This window comes from Xenopus laevis, chromosome 1S (assembly GCF_017654675.1).
Source record: "Xenopus laevis strain J_2021 chromosome 1S, Xenopus_laevis_v10.1, whole genome shotgun sequence".
In the NCBI taxonomy this organism is placed as follows: Eukaryota; Metazoa; Chordata; class Amphibia; order Anura; family Pipidae; genus Xenopus; species Xenopus laevis.
The window spans coordinates 141,373,854-141,391,909 of NC_054372.1; the positions used below are offsets into that span (position 1 = coordinate 141,373,854).

Here is an 18,056-nt window from a genome sequence, read left to right on the forward strand (position 1 = left end):
CCGATTGTCTTATGAGCTTACAGATTGGATCGGCAGCAAAATGCTGGGAATCTCAACCACATAAAAACCTCACACCAAATCAATTAATACAAGGTTTTTACCAAAGAGGTGGGGGTGTTAGTATCCAAATATACCTTAAAGGAGAAGGAAAGGTTAAAAATAAGTAAGCCTTATCAGAAAGGTCCATCTAAATATACCAGTAAACCCCCAAAGTAGTGCTGCTCTGAGTCTCCTGTCAAAAGAAACACTGCATTTCTTTCCTTCTATTGTGTACTCATGGGTTTCTGTATCAGACTTCCTGCCTTCAGCTTAAACCTCATTGCCCTTGGCAAGAGCATGCTCAGTTTGCTCCTTTTCCCCGCCCCCTCCCTTCTCTACTGTAATCTGAGCCCAGAGCAGGGAGAGACTCAGGCAGGAAGTGATGTCACACCATGTTAATACTGCAGCTCCTATCCTAAACAAACAGAGCGTTTCTAGAGCTTTTTACTCAGGTATGGTAAAACATTCTACAGAATAAATATAGCATTCTAGCTTGCACTATTGCAGCTAATCTATTGGCAATAAAATGCCACTGTAGCTTTCCTTCTCCTTTAAGATCTAAGAATTCTGAGCTACCGTAAACAATAGGCAAACAATATAGTAAAAAATAATGATGCAAAAATAATACATTTTAGTAATAATACATAACAATAAATTGCTACAACACACAGGCCTCTTGTATAATCCCAAATGAAAGTACAAACTGCTACAATCAATGCAAAACTGGACGCATATTTACACAATTAAAAAAACAATTAATCCCAACTGTGGCCAGCCCCAAATACTGTAATTATTTGCTTACATATATTCTTTTCAGCAAGCAACTGTACGCTAATACAGAATCATAAACACTGCAAAAGCAGGAAAGAATAGAGAGGAAGATGGTAGCCACCAAGATTTGCATGTATATTGTCTAGAAAAGCCTAAAAGAAAAACTTTAACTTGAAACAGGCACACCTAAGAAACTCAAGGAAAGTGTAATGTCATTCCTAACATTAACATGTACTAGGTATATCATCTATTCCCCGACCTATGACTTTGTTTATCATTGAGAAAGGAAAGCTGATTATTTTCTCCTTTTTGCAGATTGGGGCATCTCTGTTTGCCAGTAACATTGGCAGTGGACATTTTGTGGGTCTTGCTGGGACAGCAGCTGCTGGTGGCATCGTTATTGGAGGTTTTGAATGGAATGTAAGTGAAACCTTTTTTTTTTGACACCTTGATCTATATCTTTTGTATCTCTTAAATAAATTGCAGTGCTTAATAATTATCACTGAAGCACCATACTGATCTTCATCTTGGTTTAATATATGGAACCCTTAAGTCACAGACTGCAAATCACTAAGATTAATGGCACACAGGTCATTTACTCTGTTAGTGTATATACTTCTGCGGAGAAAAGCTGATCCACTGACTTCCACACCCTCCATTGTGTGTGACAGACATGGGAACAGCCAGGTAACTCACACACACACATTGGATTTCAGTGCAGAACACTACAGTGTGCATCTGTGAACCAAAATCTGTTGTCAGTAAACAGATAGGAGGTGCAGAAGGAAGCAGATCAGCTTTTCTCCGCTGGTGTATATATTAGACTATGTGCCATTAGCTTGAAAAATGGATCCCTAAGGCTAAATAGGCTAAATATAAAGAAGTTTGTACCAAAAAAAAAAATATATAAGCCAGGTGGCAACTCTAGAGGCAAAGGACCCCCTCTCGCTGTCATAGCAGATGAATTAACAATTACTTGAAACTTCACTTTCCTTTTGTTGCTAAACATGATGACATGACTATGTCCTGCTGCACGTCATGAAGATTTTTCTGCAAACCATTGTGCAGAGCAGCACAATCATGAACATATTTGAGCAAATTTTAAGCAAAACACTAAAGCCAGGCCTTGTATGGGCAGAATTAGTATGAATGAGAGCTTTTGCTTTTTCCCGGTAGAAATGGATCATGTTTGGAGCTCTCTTTTTAAAGAGAAAATGTACCTTTGCATAAACAATGCATCTTAAAGCAATAATATACATTATTCACATCACATAGTCCTGGGTCCATGCAGGTAGTTTTCCATTTCTCTCAGTACGCCTTATAGGTTCACTTTCTTCAGGCCTATTGCAGTTGACATCAGGACTAGGAAAATGTCCTTCATCAAATGGAGCTTCTCCAAAGTCATATCTAACAGGAGCAAGGCGACTTGCATTCCATATGCGTCCATCAGACAGTTCATATGTGTATGGTCCTCGCTGGTGTCTCACTTCAAGTAGTGTAGTAAATTTAGATTGTCCTTATTTCAGTATTCCTGGTTTCTTAATTCTGACTAAAGATCCAGGCTGAAAGTGTTCTTCTCTGGCACCACGTTTTCTGTCAGTATAAGCCTTGCATTTGGCTTGTTGACGTTTCACAATGTCAGCAGTAGATGATTTTGTAGGCACAGTATTTTGTGGAAGTTTGATGTCTGCAACATGTAACTAGTGCACATCTGTCTGCCATGTAATAATTCAGCAGGAGATGATAGGGTTGTTGCATGGCACATTGCTCTTTAGCTATGTAGGAACCTTGTTGTAAATACTTTCCAAGATTTCCTAGTAAGATTTGCTGTCTGTAGTGCTTCTTTCAGACTTCTGTTGAATTGCACGATTTCTCCATTTGCTTGTGGGTAATACACCGAAGATTTCCTATGCACAATATTCCTCTCTCTCAGAAACGATTCAAACTCATATGAGACAAACTGTGGTCTGTTGCCTGATATTAACTCCTTTGGATTACCTTCTCTGCTGAAGACTGTAGACAGAAATGTAATGACTGTAGTTGATGTTATATGAGAAATGAATGCAATTTCTGTCCATTTACTGTAATAGTCTATCAAGGTTATAGAAAATCTACAGTCTATAGGAGCATCTGTAAAAGGACCGACAATATCAATAGCAAGTTTTTCCAATGCTGAATCAGCAAATTGTACAGTCACTGGCAAGCAAACAAGCACAGGGATTGGATCCTTTAAGTAACTGACTAAATTCAGGGCAGGTGCAACAAGCGGATCTTTTTCAAAGTATTTCAAGAAAATATCCTTTGGTTGTATAGAAACAGCTGAACCTGTATGAAGCATCAGGTTAATGGAGTGTCCCTTGTAAGCAGAAGCAGTACTGACACTGACAGTGCATATAAACTTGTCTGGAATAAATGTACCAGCTTTATCCACACTTAATAATGTAACATTTACAGTATAGTAATGACTTCATGAACATCTTTAGCAGAACTACGGCAGATCTTAGCAAAATGTCCTACTTTTGTGCATTTGTGGCACCGTTTAGCTTTTGCAGGACATGTAACATGATTTGCAGTGTGTTGTGTTGAACCCCAGCGAAAGCAGTATTTTTTATTTGTATTTGCTACACGGATTTGCAGTGTAGGTGAATTCCTTCCCTTAGCACTGTATTTTGCCTGTGACTGTGCATTATTAGGCCACAGTGATGAATTCACAGTCTGTACATTCCCAGCAGTTCCCTGGCTGAGAGTTTTAGCCTCTGGCACTGCCGTTTCAATTTGGCTAGCAACTATAATAGCCTTTGCACGGGTTAAATCCTGTTCTCCCTGACTTTATTAGGTTACAGGATATATGAGCACAGATATGCTTCAGTCAAGTTCTCACATCAGATGGAAATCTCTTCCCCACCCCTCACCCTACTATACATGATACCTACCTTGTGGTATCACATTTTATCCAGGGACTAAATGATTCTTTGTAATGCAGAAGTAATAATGCCACAACTATCAGCTTGTAGCCAGTGCCAGAATTATAGAAGAGGGGGCCTAGGCCAAAACAAGTCTGGGGCCCCAACATGAGGAAAATGATGTTGCTCAGGGATGTACAATCTGCGATGCTAATACGGAGTTAACCTAAAACTTCAGCACTCCTCACTAACTTGAACATTAAACATGTGAACCTCTCCAGCCTTCAGCCCAGTGGAACGTTGGCCTAAGAATAATAAATAATTCAATTTAATAGTACAGTCTAATATAATACAATAGGCTGTGTTGATAATTGTTGATGTTAATAAAGTTTGTCAGAACAAGGAAGCAGCGGGCGGGGTCAGCCCACAGGAGATGAGAGTGAGTTGCACAGAGATACATGCTTCCTTGGTGCACTGTATTTGAATAAATAAGTTGCTGCTGCAAACTCAGAATCTGGTTATTAAAGCATACAACACATGGTACCAGGAGTGGATTCACTCAGCACACAAAGCCTGAACAATGTCAGAACCTGCAAGAGGTACAGAGGATGCAGCAGGCCCATCCCAGCCTGTGAGTGTAACAGTCCCTGCACAGATAAGGACAGACAGTCTACATCCACCTACTCCAGTTAAAGGAAAACTATACCCCCCAAACAATGTAGGTCTCTATTAAAAGATAATGCATAAAACAGCTCATGTGTAAAACCCTGCTTCATGTAAATGAACCATTATCATAATAATATACTTTTTTAGTAGTATGTGCCATTGGGTAATCATAAATAGAAAATTGCCATTTTAAAAAATAAGGGCCGCCCCCTGAGATCGTAAGATTCACTGTGCACACAAACAAACCACATGTAAGGTCACATGAGCCAATTAACAGACAGAGTTCTGCCTTTTGCTTCCACACTTCTTCCTGTTACAGTTAGTGTTGTAGTATTTCTGGTCAGGTGATCTCTGAGGCAGCACAGATAGAGTCACGAAATGGTGGTTCAAGGCAAGAGATGTAAAAGGGCAATATTTATGTAAATATATATTCCAGTTTGGTAAGATTCTTTAATATGTCATTCAATTTGATATAAACTATCTGTTGCTTACGTATTCATTTTGGGGGTATAGTTTTCCTTTAAGTTTGTGGGAAATGTTGGGGAAGCATGGAAAATCTTTAAGCAGAGACTGTTACTATATATGAAAGCTACTAACACTATAACACTGCCCAGTGCACAGAAAGTGGCCCTGTTCCTAACAATAGCAGGGGAAGAAGCCTTGCAAATATTCAATTCATTTCAACTTAATGAACATGACAGTGATGATTTTGAAGTGGTTATGGGAAAGTTTGAAGATTACTGCACCCCTAAGGTGAATGAGACATATGAAAGATTTATCTTTAACTCCAGAGTGCAGTCTCCAATAGAAAGCATAGAGGAATACATAACAGACCTCAAGCTCAAAAGCAGAACATGTAACTTTGGTCAGCTGAGAGATTCATTAATCCGAGACAGACTTGTAATTGGATGTAATGATCAAAAAGTGCAAGAAAGATTGCTAAGGGAACAGGATCTTACATTAGAAAAAGCTATACGAATCTGTCAAGCAGCTGAACTCACAAAACAGCAGCTCAAAGTGTTAACAGGGATAAGAAGTGAAGAGAAGGTTTCACAAGTGAGTAGAGTGGCCACATCCTCAGTTACACCAAGGGCTCACATAAGTAAATCAGATTTTAAGAAAGGCAAAGGGAAAATTGATGCAAGATTCACCAAATACAAGGTCTGCAATAATTGTGGCAACACCCATGCATTTAACAACTGCCCAGCATTTGGTAAACAGTGCAAAGCGTGTGGCAAATATAATCACTTCGCCAAGCAATGTTACAGTAAAAGCAAACTAAATGCAGTCATGGACAGCAGTAGTGAGGAGAGTCAGGAGGAGATCTATGTGAGTGCTGTCAGTAAAAGGAATGGAAGTGGGAAAAGCTGGACTATAGACATTGATACAAATGGTTCCCTGATTAAGTATAAAGTGGACACAGGGGCAGAAACAAACATTATCACAGAAAAAATATGGAGAAACTTACAAATGAAAGCAAAACTAAAAAGTAAAACATCAGTGCTAAAGGCCTACAATGAGTCTGAAATCCCATCAGTAGGAAAATGCACCCTCATTCTTACTTATAAAGGAAAGACAAGCAAGCATGAATTTACAGTAGTAATTGGTAATTACTGTCCTCTATTAGGCGCACAAACATGTGAAAAGTTGGGACTGGTAAACAAATTATTTGTTGTGGAAGAATCACCACAAAGCAACATAGACATACTGCTAAGTGAATATAAGGATGTGTTTGCAGGTCTTGGAAAACTACCAGTTATATATGATATTTCATTAAAAGCTGATGCAAAACCAGTTGTACAAGCCAAAAGGCATGTGCCAGTGGCACTGAGAGAAAGAATTAAACATGAATTGCAGCGCCTGACAGAGTTAGATGTAATTGAACCTATCAGTGAACCTTCCTCTTGGGTGCATTCCTTGGAAGGGGTTGAAGTAGTTAAAGTCTATATAGATGATATTTTAATTTGGGGCACCACAGAAGCAGAGCATGACAAAAGACTAAAGCAAGTCTTACAGATAGCACAAGAAAATGGACTTAAACTGAACCACACTAAATGTCAGTTTAAGAAAACAGAAATTTTGTATCTTGGTGAAATCATTTCTCACACTGGAGTGAAACCAGATCCTGCAAAAGTTCTAGCAATTAAACGAATGGCCAGCCCCAGTAATAAAAAAGAACTGCAGCGGTTCATGGGTATGTTAAACTACCTTAGCAAGTATATTCCCAATCTGGCAGACAAGACTTCCCATATGAGGAGTATGTTACTAAAGCACGCTGAGTGGAAATGGACAGAGAAGCAGGAACAGGAGTTCAAATCACTCAAAGACATTCTTTGTTGTGCACAGACGCTGCAATATTTTGACATATGCCGGCTTTCAAAAATATCAACAGATGCATCAAAAGATGGAATAGGTGCAGTTCTACTACAACAGTATGGAATGGAATGGAAGCCAGTTGCATATGCATCACGCCCATTCACACACACAGAGCACAAATATGCACAAATAGAAAAAGAGACTTTTGGTATTGCTTTTGGATGTGAAGCATTCCACAACTTTGTGTATGGGACAAAATTTATTGTTGAAACAGATCACAAGCCACTACTTACCATCACACAGAAAGAACTATGGAAAGCTCCTCCACGCATTCAACGTTTGTTGTTGAAATTGCAGAAATATGACTACAAAGTAGAATATACACCAGGCCGATTCCTTCTGGTTGCAGATGCTTTATCAAGGACATGGAACGAGGACACTGTTGCATCAGACAGTGAAAAGGAATCAAGTGTGGAAATACATATTAATAGTGTCATGTCAAGGAAAGCAGTATCAGAAGACATGTGGAAGAAATTTAAAACAAGCACTGCCTCTGATGATCATCTACAAGAAGTGATAACTGCATTACATTCAAACAATCCAAAAAAATATCTTCCAAAGTCATATCGGCAATGTTGTGATGAACTTTCTACATGGGATGGAGTATTGCTCAAAGGATCTCAACTTGTTGTGCCTTCATCGCTGCGAAAGCACATGTTAAGAATAATTCATGAAGGGCATCTTGGAATTCAAAAATGCAAAAGACGAGCAAAAGAATCTTTATTTTGGCCCTCTATAAATGAGGATATTGCTCAAATGATAACAAGCTGCACAACTTGCCAAACCTTTGCCCCAGCACTTCCAAGGGAGCCTCTAATACAGAGAGAAATACCATTTGGTCCCTGGGATACAATTGGAGTTGATATATTCATGATGAATGGAAAGGAGCACTTGGCAATATTGGACGCATACTCTAATTATCCAGAAGTTCGAAAATTGAAAAAACAGCACATCATTTGAAGTATGCAAATACTTAAGACACAGTTCTGCAGATATGGAATACCAAGAGAAGTAAGAACAGACAATGGTCCTCAATTTATAGGAAAAGACTTTGTAAGGTTCACAGAAGAATTTGGATTCAACCATGTCACTTCAAGCCCTAGATTCCCACAGAGTAATGGACTTGCAGAGTGTGGTGTAAAGATTATAAAACAGTTGATGAAAAAAGCTGTTCATTCAGGGCAGGACCCAGAAGTGGCACTTTTAAACTACAGAGCAACAGAGCAAATCTCCAGCAGAGTTGTTCTTTGCAAGACAAATACAGACAAAATTACCTGCATTGGAGCTTAAGTGTTACCACAATGATAAGACCCTTCATAAACGGTACAGACAACAGAAACAAAATATGAGAGAGAGACAAAAGAAAAATTATGATAAAACTACAAAACCACTTGAAAATTTACACATTGGAGATGAGGTCAGAATTTGGAATGGATCTACCTGGTGTGAAAAAGCTCAAGTGCTACGCCTAGTCGCACCTCGTTCTTATGAGGTTAAAACAAGTGATGGAAAAATTTTAAGGCAAAATAGAAGGCATTTGTATAAAATCCCAAAAATACCAAGCGTGACTCATTCAGATGGTCAGCATTGTAATCAGTCAGAGGAAGCACAGGATCAGGATTGGATTCACATGGAGCAGCATCTACCAGTGGATGCTTACTGGCCAGAGGACATACAGCGAAGAGATGCCGAAGGAAATAAACAGGTGCCAGTAGATTACACCGAGAGGAACAACCAGATGGACATATCACAATCCTTTCTGAGAGATACTTCACCCATTCAAGGAACAAGAAACTCAGATCAGTCCACAATTAATACACATAATACAACTGGCAATAACCAGGCACAAACACTTACTCATGGAGTACAAACACGTTATGGCCGGATTATCAAGAAACCATCAAGACTAGTTGAACAGTGTTAAAGTGACTTGGTCAGTTGCCACAGCATTATAAGTGTAGCAAACCACCTGTACTAAGTTCCAACTATTTCGATAGGTTGTTTTTATTACCACCATTTTTGTTGAAATGTTTAAAAGGGAAGGATGTGTTGATAATTGTTGATGTTAATAAAGTTTGTCAGAACAAGGAAGCAGCGGGCGGGGTCAGCCCACAGGAGATGAGAGTGAGTTGCACAGAGATACATGCTTCCTTGGTGCACTGTATTTGAATAAATAAGTTGCTGCTGCAAACTCAGAATCTGGTTATTAAAGCATACAACACATAGGCCAGATTCAATTGAATGTGAAAACTTCCCTCAAGGTGTCACAGAAGTCTACAAGATAATCTAGGACTGAATTAGGCAATACATTCTTCTTATTTAATTGTATCCTGGTTCAATATGTTTTTTACATCAATATTAGTAATATTGTCTAGCTAAATGGTCTATGTGATGCTATGGACACTCCCCCTGTGCCCTGCCAGTCCTGCATAATGTCCTGCTCATAATATGATCTTTCTACAGACTTAAATTAACATCACTTGTTTATCATAACGAAGTCATATATTGAATATGTAGAATGAAAGCCATATTGAAATGTTGGCCTTTTTTTCCTGCTGCCCTTATCAATATGCCAACACATCAAATGTATTGACTTATTGCTGCTGGGAGGTAACCCAAAATACCAGAGACTGAAAAATGACATTTTCCTTTGATCCCACAGCAAGTTTAACCGAAAGAAATGTGTAAATGACAAATGCTGAATGTTTTGTTTCTCAGTTCAATAAATAGATTTAAATCTATTAGGTATAAATATAAAGGGGGAGAGAGAAACTTTAGCACAAGAGTCACCAAAAGAATTTGACGAAAACCGTTTTTCATGCTTTTTTGGGGTATTTCATGGGTATTTGTGGAAAACTGTCTCCTGATATAAATGTTCTGTTAATGTCACTTCTAGTCTCTAATGCGTCCTTTGTTTCAGGCTCTGGTTATGGTTGTGATCCTTGGCTGGATCTTTGTGCCAATCTATGTGAAAGCTGGAGTGAGTATGTCATGTAATATAATCAAATGCCAAAAGCCAAATTATTATCCTTTTTTATATTTATAAAAAACATTTTATAATATTATTTTAAGCAGATATTAAACATCATTCATTCTTATCATCATTCTTATCAGTCTCTACAAACACTATGATAAATTTAGTGAGTGGCCAATTAGTCTGTCTGTATGTTCCTGGAGTGTGGGAGGAAGCTGAAGTACCCAAAGTGAACCTACCCAAACACAAGGGATAACTCCTTACAGATATGTCCTGGGTGGAATTGAACCACCCATCTTTGCCATCTTACCCTTCTATACTTGCTATTCCACAATCCTTCTAATATTGATTTATTGTTTGCAGGTCCACACCATGCCTGGTGCCCATAGCAGCTTTTTTCCACTCTCTTGAAGTCAGCTCTGAAAATTGCAGTCACGTTCTACTTCCTGCTCTGACAAGCAGAATGAAAACCATTTCAGTCCACTGTTAAACCCTATATAAAATGAGGTTTCCCTTATCTTAAAGTCTAACAGGCTGCAGCTAGAGGAAAGGAGCTGTTTGTTAATTCAGAGGATTTCTGATTTTTGATTCTGCTTTTTACCTACCATTTCAGGCTTTAACTTGTTTTATGAAAGAAACAACAAAAACTGTAGATATATCTTAGTTAAAACACTAGGTGAAAAGTATGTATGGCACAAGCCCTATTCATTGCACTAGTGAATTACAGTACATGTAAGGGTGCCAATCCTTTGGGTACGGGTTTCTGATGAAAAGTCACATCAAGTACTCTGCACCCCAAGCTGAGGAATGCACATCTGATTTAGTATTATTAGTATTATGCTATTAGTATTTGGTATGATTATGTACAGTATCATGTATTAATGCATTCCCATATGTTCTTCAGGTGGTGACAATGCCAGAATATCTAAGGAAACGTTTTGGTGGAGACCGAATTCGGATTTATCTGTCTGTGCTCTCTCTTCTTCTTTATGTCTTTACCAAGATCTCTGTAAGTTCAACTCATTCTTTGCCTTCTAACTTTCTTTGCTCTCAACTATTCAACTATATATTCTGTACTGTATCAACTCAAAGAACCATTTCATCCTTTCATTTTTATCCTTTCAGACCAGTGAGATTGTCTTGGTAACCACTATGTGCCAAGGACCTGATATCTTGTTCAATGTTTTTTTTTTTCAGGCAGACATGTTTTCAGGGGCAATCTTTATCCAGCAGGCCATGAGGATCAATATATACATAGCCATTGTCATGCTGCTTGCTATCACTGCCCTGTACACTGTCACAGGTAGGAGCCAGTCTATCCTATAAGTAAACTTTGTATTCCTGTTTTGCTCAGTAATTGTATCCTCAGCTATAGAGATGACTTATGAATGGATGAATCAGTATTACTTTAGGTCACCGTTGGACCACTCCTTATTATCAGAATATGCATTACTAAGCTTCAGCAAACTGCACAGGCCCCAGTGAGCAATCATGATATTATTAGGAAGGAGTCTTTAGTTAAATTGGGTAAACTCTTCATTCTTCTTCTTTTTTTTTTTTTTTTTTACAAACATGCAGTTCAGGGCTAGAACTAGGGGTAGGCAGAAGAGGCACTTGCCTAGGGCGCAAAGGCACAGGGGCGCCAGACACGTACCTCTTCTGACGCCTTCCCCTAGCTCTGACCGCTGTGTTCAGAAGCTGTGGCTGAAGTTCTGCGTAATATATGGTCTTCTGCGCATGCGCACGCTAGCATTTTCTGCGCACTCGCGCGGATTCTGCGCATGCGCACTCGCGCTTCATTGCCGCTCGCACACTTCTGCACATGCGCGAGCGGCGGGGGCGAAGTACTTGGCCGGGTTGCCTAGGGCGCCTGACCGAGTAGGCCCGGCACTGATGCAGTTAATAGCACTCCTCCAACAGAATCCTGAATTGAAATCCATTTTCAAAAGAGAAAAACATTTTTTTTTTAAAGTACTTAATTTTGAAATCTGACATAAGGGCTACATATGTATGTTAGTTTCCCAGGTGCCTGATAAACTTGTGCTCTGATAAACTTCAGTCACTCTTTATTGCTACATTGCTTGTTGGAGTGAACCCCGCCCCCCCCCTGCACACACACCAACAGCCTATGAGCAGAACAATGGGAAGGTAAACAGATGACAGTTCTCTGACACCTGCATTGCTAAAATGATCAGATGAACCACCTAGTGATAGATGAGAATAGCATTTAATATTAAAATCCAAGTCTGGCTAATCCAAGTGACGACTCCTCCAGTTACACTGAGTAGGAGAAACAATTGCTTATCTGAAAGCAGTTTTATTGTGAAGTGCTGGCGCTTTCTAAAAGCACAGGATCAGGCACAATTACCTGAGATGGCTGCCTACACACCAATATTACAAAAAGAATACATGTAATGTTTCAAGAATAACATTTTTAAACTTTGGTTTCAGTACTTTGAAATAATTATAGCACAGAATACAACAGTGTATCAGTGTAAGATTTGTTAGTCAATAAGAAGAAAATAATTGATCGGGGTGTTAATACTTTTGCAAGGCACTCAGTGTCGGACTGGCCCACGAGAATACCAGGAAAACTGCCAGTGGGCCAAGGTGTCAGTGGGCCCTCCTGCTTCTAAATATTTGGCTTATTTCATGGCCATTCCCTTTTTCTATGAGAATAAAGAGGCTAAATAGATGGAATAATATGTTATAGTATGGAAAGAAAAGAGAATAGGAGAATAGAGGTTGACTAAGGAAAGGAAGAAAATAATACTTAGAGTGGGCCCCTGGTCTAAAGGTGTTTGGGTGGGCCCCTGGTGTCCCAGTCCGACACTGAAGGCACTGTAGACGCTAAGTACATTGTATACTAGGTTTATAGTAGCATTTTGCTGTTGTCATTCTATACAGTATATTATTGTTCTCTGGTAATGAAAATCCAATGTGGCATGCGTCTTGCCTACGTGGTAATAACACAAAATTTTACCAAGAAAAATAAATTCTATTTCTAGCGAATTAACACAAACAGCAAGTATCACAAGCACATTAAGCTATCATATAATAATAGATCGTGAGACATGCACAAAGGTCACTCGTTCAATTTTTTTGCAAGCTGACTTCCGCTGATCTCTTTCTGAAAATACGGTATCCTAGAGTCACACCACTCTGCAAATCAGCCCAGTATCATAAACAGCAAAAACATCTAATGCAACAGGTGGCTGGGCCATGCCAGGCATATTTCCCAGAGCAATAATTACATCTTCCATTCTCCCCATATTATAGCCTGAATGCTCTGTGTAAAACAACAAGCTGGATAAATGAAGTTTCTTTGTTTCATATAGAGATGCTTTTAACATTAGAGAAGAGGGTTACAGTAGGTGAAAAAACCTAAAAAAAAAGGCTTTAGTTCTGCTGACACAATTATAAAAATATTACTATAATGTTATAGTGCTGCATAATATTTATGAATTATTCTTTCCTGCTACAAGTTACATTAAGTCAGTCAAAAAGGTAACAGTATAGGCAAAAATGGCTTCTCCTCAGCTCCCCAGCAAAACAGCTCTGGGGACGTAGGGAGCTTTATGGTTGTTTGTTGGTAACTCAGGAGCAGTTCAGTCATAATTTATATTCCACCTCAGCTGGTGATCCCAGATGTCCATCTCCTAGTTTTATCTCTTACTTTGCTTTATTGAAACATTTCTTTTGTTCTTTTTTTATCCTGTAGGGGGGCTTGCAGCTGTTATTTACACAGACACCTTACAGACAATCATCATGTTAGTGGGATCCTTCATCCTTATGGGATTTGGTGAGTTGAATTGACTAAATATGAAGTTTTGATACTCTGCACCCCACCTGTTGACCACATCCATAATTTTTCTTTTACGTTCATCCCTACACCTAAAGCTCCATCCCCTTACTTTCTTAGTAGTTGTACAGTTTCCACAATTGATACTGATTGAGATGTTGCACGTCTTGCAATGCCTTCTGTTGCTTTAACCCTCTGTCTGTTTTCTCAGCATTTAATAAAGTTGGAGGATATGACCAGTTTATGGAGAAATACATGAATGCTACCCCTTCTGTGATCTCTTATGATAACATAACGATTCCTGAGCAATGTTATACCCCACGAGAGGATGCATTTCACATTTTCCGTGACCCACTCACTGGGGACATGCCATGGCCAGGGCTCATCTTTGGTCTAACTATTCTTGCCTTGTGGTACTGGTGCACAGATCAGGTGAGCCTCTTGTAAATGTTTCCTTGTAATATACTGATTGATGTCACCACTATAGTTCTTGTGCTTTTTATTCATATATTACTCTTGTGTGTTCATATCTGCCAGGTGATCGTTCAGCGATGTCTGTCAGCCAAGAATATGTCTCATGTAAAAGCTGGCTGTATTTTATGCGGCTATCTTAAACTGCTACCCATGTTCCTCATGGTGTTTCCAGGAATGCTCAGCCGTATTCTATATACAGGTAAAGGGAGTAGCCAATAACTAAGAATTTATAACCTGCTAAATAATGTAGCTGCACAGCTTGTAAGGCCTGAACATAACTAACCTTCTCTCTGACTACCAGATGAAGTAGCTTGTGTGGTACCTTCTCAGTGTAAGAAGTTCTGTGACACAGAGGTTGGGTGCACCAATATCGCCTACCCAAAAATGGTGATAAATCTGATGCCAGATGGTAAGATACTTTTATAATTCTGTAAATCATTTAGCAATTAAAAGGGTATATATATATATATATACACACACACACACACACACACACACACACACATACACACACACACACACACACTGGGCTTGTTGCCTTTTCTGCATTGAACAGGGGAGAGCTTGCCCCTTGCTGTGGTTTAGCTGAAAATATATTTGGGCTGTGTATCCCATTTTATTTCATAGGTCTCAGAGGTCTGATGCTGTCAGTGATGTTAGCGTCTCTCATGAGCTCCCTCACTTCCATCTTCAATAGTGCTAGCACCCTCTTCACCATGGACATTTACACAAAGTTCCGGAGGAAGGCAAGCGAGAAGGAGCTAATGATAGCTGGAAGGTAGGATCTCCTTTGTGACAGCATATGACCTGAAAAGGTCAAAAAAGTATTGATTTATATACTGTAGTGTGATTTTCCCTTTGTGTCAATGAAAGGATACATTTTATGCTGCTTCTTCTCTCGTTGCGGATTAGGGTTTTTATCATTTTCCTAATTGGCGTGAGCATTGCATGGGTTCCAATACTGCAATCTGCCCAGAGCGGCCAGCTTTTTGATTACATGCAGTCCATCACAAGTTACCTGGGTCCACCCATTGCTTCCGTCTTCTTCCTCGCTATCTTTGTCAAGAGAGTAAATGAGCAGGTATGTTTCCCATAAGGAATCTCTAGTAGTTATTGATTTGGCCAGAGCACTAGGCAACTTCCTACTTGTGGGATGTGCACTTTTTTATTAGCCAGTCAGTCTGATGTGATCATACCAAAGCTGGTTGCTGAAAAGAAAGAATCAGACTGACTGATAATTTTGGGAATATTTTACTACTTATAGCTTTTGCTGACACCAGCCATATTCCAGCCCCCCCCCCCCCAAGTTCATAGGTCAGAGGTATTGTAAGTGTAATTTTCTATAAGACTGTAAAACATTTAAGGTCAGACAGGCAAGTAAATGTTAGAACTATTACTTTACCTGATGACACTGTCTCAGAAACACAGAAAACCATCCTCCATGTTTTTGAAATGCAGTCTTATAACTGGTACATGATATATATGGGATATCATAGAGAAATCCAACAGGCAGTGTCAGAACGGGTTGCCAGGGGCCCACCAGAAAACTTGACACCTGGGCCCACCAGGACTTTTCCAAGTATCCTTGTAGGCCAGTCCAACTGCTGAAAGGATCCCATTCTGGTAAATGATTAGCCCACTGTCTCTTCCATTACCCCTTAACTTTCTGTAAGTTTCTTGAGAGTTGTTGCTTGTTATTGAAAAAGCAATTTACCATTGTAAATTGATGACTATTGGAAAGAATGTGTTTTGTTTGCCCATTAGCAAATTCTACCCATTAGTAAAATGCCAACAACTTGTCCTCAGGTTTGTACTGTTACAACAAGTTTCCTATGTCAGCCAATACTATAACTGTTCTGTATCATTCCTACTACAGGGAGCATTCTGGGGGTTAATAATTGGACTCTTCATTGGCCTTTCGAGGATGATTGCAGAATTTGCCTATGGAACTGGAAGCTGTGTGAAACCCAGCAACTGCCCCTCAATCATCTGCGGAGTTCATTATCTGTACTTTGCCATCATCCTGTTTGTTGCAACCTCCATCATTGTTTTGGCAATATCATTCATGACCAAGCCCATACCTGATAAGCATGTGAGCTCAAATTTATATTCTATTTTCCATTTATTATATATATATGTGTGTGTATATATATATATATATATATATATATATATATATATATATATATATAAATAAAAGGTTCCTCCCCCATAGACTTTAATAATACAGTAATAATGTTATATATTTATGTGTATATATATATATGTATATATATGTATATATATATATATGTATGGAACCTATCCACAATGCTCGGGACGTGGGGTTTTACGGATAAGGGTTCTTTTCATAAATAAGAACTTCATACCTTAAAGGAGAATTCAATCTTAAAGTTAAAAAAAACCCTACCCCCCTACCCTACATAGACCCCCTCCCTCCTCCCCCAGCCCGCCTTGGATTAGCCAAAATATTATTATTATAAATAGATAGCATCATTTTTGAAGAAAAGGGACCAAGTAAATTGTATGTTGATGTGACTTTTTAGAACCACTGAATTGCTCATTTCATTCTTCTAACAGCTCTATCGCTTGTGCTGGTCCCTGAGAAACAGCACTGAGGATCGAGAGGATCTAGATGCAAATGACTGGGCTGCTGAGGAGCCAGAGGATGATAAGGAGGAGGAGGAAGGTGAGTTATACAAACCAGTTGGACCTCTATGTTTGCCAAAAGCAAGACTGTAGTTTTTAAAAAAAAAAAAAAAATGTTATGTTAGTTAGTTCTGGCCACAAAAGCAATTTTAAAGAAATCTCATGTTGCTGAGCATACTTAGTACCAAGGCAGCTACTGCATGGCAGCACATCTGTACATGAATCACAAGAGATAATAATAACGATAATAATCATCATTATTATTATTGTTGTTATTATTATTGCTAATAAATGAGTCCATAAACAAAGGAACTCCTAGTGGCTTCAACACATTCTTCATCTTTGTCATGCAGAGAAAAAACCAAGTTGCTGGAGGAAATCTTACAATTGGTTCTGTGGATTTGATGATAAGAAGCCCCCCAAACTGAGTGAGGAAGAGAAGAAGGCTTTGGAACAAAAGATGACAGACACTTCAGAGATGCCCCTGTGGAAGAACGTGGTCAACATCAACGGCATCATTCTGCTGGCTGTGGCTGTGTTCTGCCATGCATTTTTTGCATAGATGCTATTTTGAACTTGAAAATAATATTTGGGTGTGTGCAGTTTTGTCCTGACTTCTAAATCAGACCAGAGATTGGCGAGAGGAAGAAATACTAAATAGGCCACGCATGTAAATGGAGACTGTTTCTTTCCAGAAAACAATGCCAAAGTAATATTCGTCAGAACATCTTATTATATTGGTAAAACTCTTTTTACATTGCTCTGATGTGAATGACCTTGACACACACAGCAATGCAAAGGACACGTGGTATGTACACGCTATGGTAAAGAAGACTTCAGGTTCCAGAGGGCAATGAAACACAGAGAACAGGACTAACAAGGCTACAACCAGTGGATTCATCCTGGTTCAAGCTACTCAAAAATGGGTTCAATGAACTCCAGCCCAGATGCTGAACGCTACATTACAGTACCGATATACTAAGAGCTATAGTTCCGTAACAGCAGGGGAGGTGGGGTGCAGATGGGTCATCCCTGGTTGCACATTTTTTATGAAACAGTAGTATCCTGTAATTTGATAAATCCCTTATCGGTTTATATTGGTTTATAACAGGTAATAATCCTGATATTTTTAATAAAGAAATGGAAACTATTTTGTGGTGAGTTTTACTAAAGCAAAGTGTTACTGAAAGGGCAGTTACAACAGATTTATAAAGCCTAAATAACTATTCTGCCCACTTATTACTGAATGGTATAATCTATGGCTTTCTTTCCCTGCTAAGGCTGAGGGCACTAGTGTTGGCTCAGCTGCTGAGAAAAAAGCGGATTCACTCCCTTCCCCAGCTGCACTGAAAGATACAGCTTCTGCTTTGGTGCAGATGTGTGAAGCAAAGCAAAGATTAGC

The 18,056-nt window shown here is 39.1% G+C and overlaps 1 protein-coding gene across 1 annotated transcript; it reads left to right on the forward strand.

Moving 5' to 3' along the window:
* Positions 1–550: 550 nt before the first annotated feature.
* On the forward strand, positions 551–17,804 carry slc5a1.2.S (solute carrier family 5 (sodium/glucose cotransporter), member 1, gene 2 S homeolog). Its single transcript, XM_018244085.2, has 13 exons — positions 551–1,230; positions 9,676–9,735; positions 10,634–10,738; positions 10,927–11,032; positions 13,451–13,531; positions 13,743–13,963; positions 14,069–14,204; positions 14,307–14,414; positions 14,633–14,783; positions 14,918–15,086; positions 15,882–16,097; positions 16,586–16,694; positions 17,008–17,804. Exons 1-13 carry the CDS (start codon positions 1,072–1,074, stop codon positions 17,214–17,216), a joined length of 1,830 nt encoding a protein of 609 aa, XP_018099574.2. The 5' UTR covers positions 551–1,071; the 3' UTR covers positions 17,217–17,804.
* The last annotated feature ends 252 nt before the right edge of the window (positions 17,805–18,056 follow it).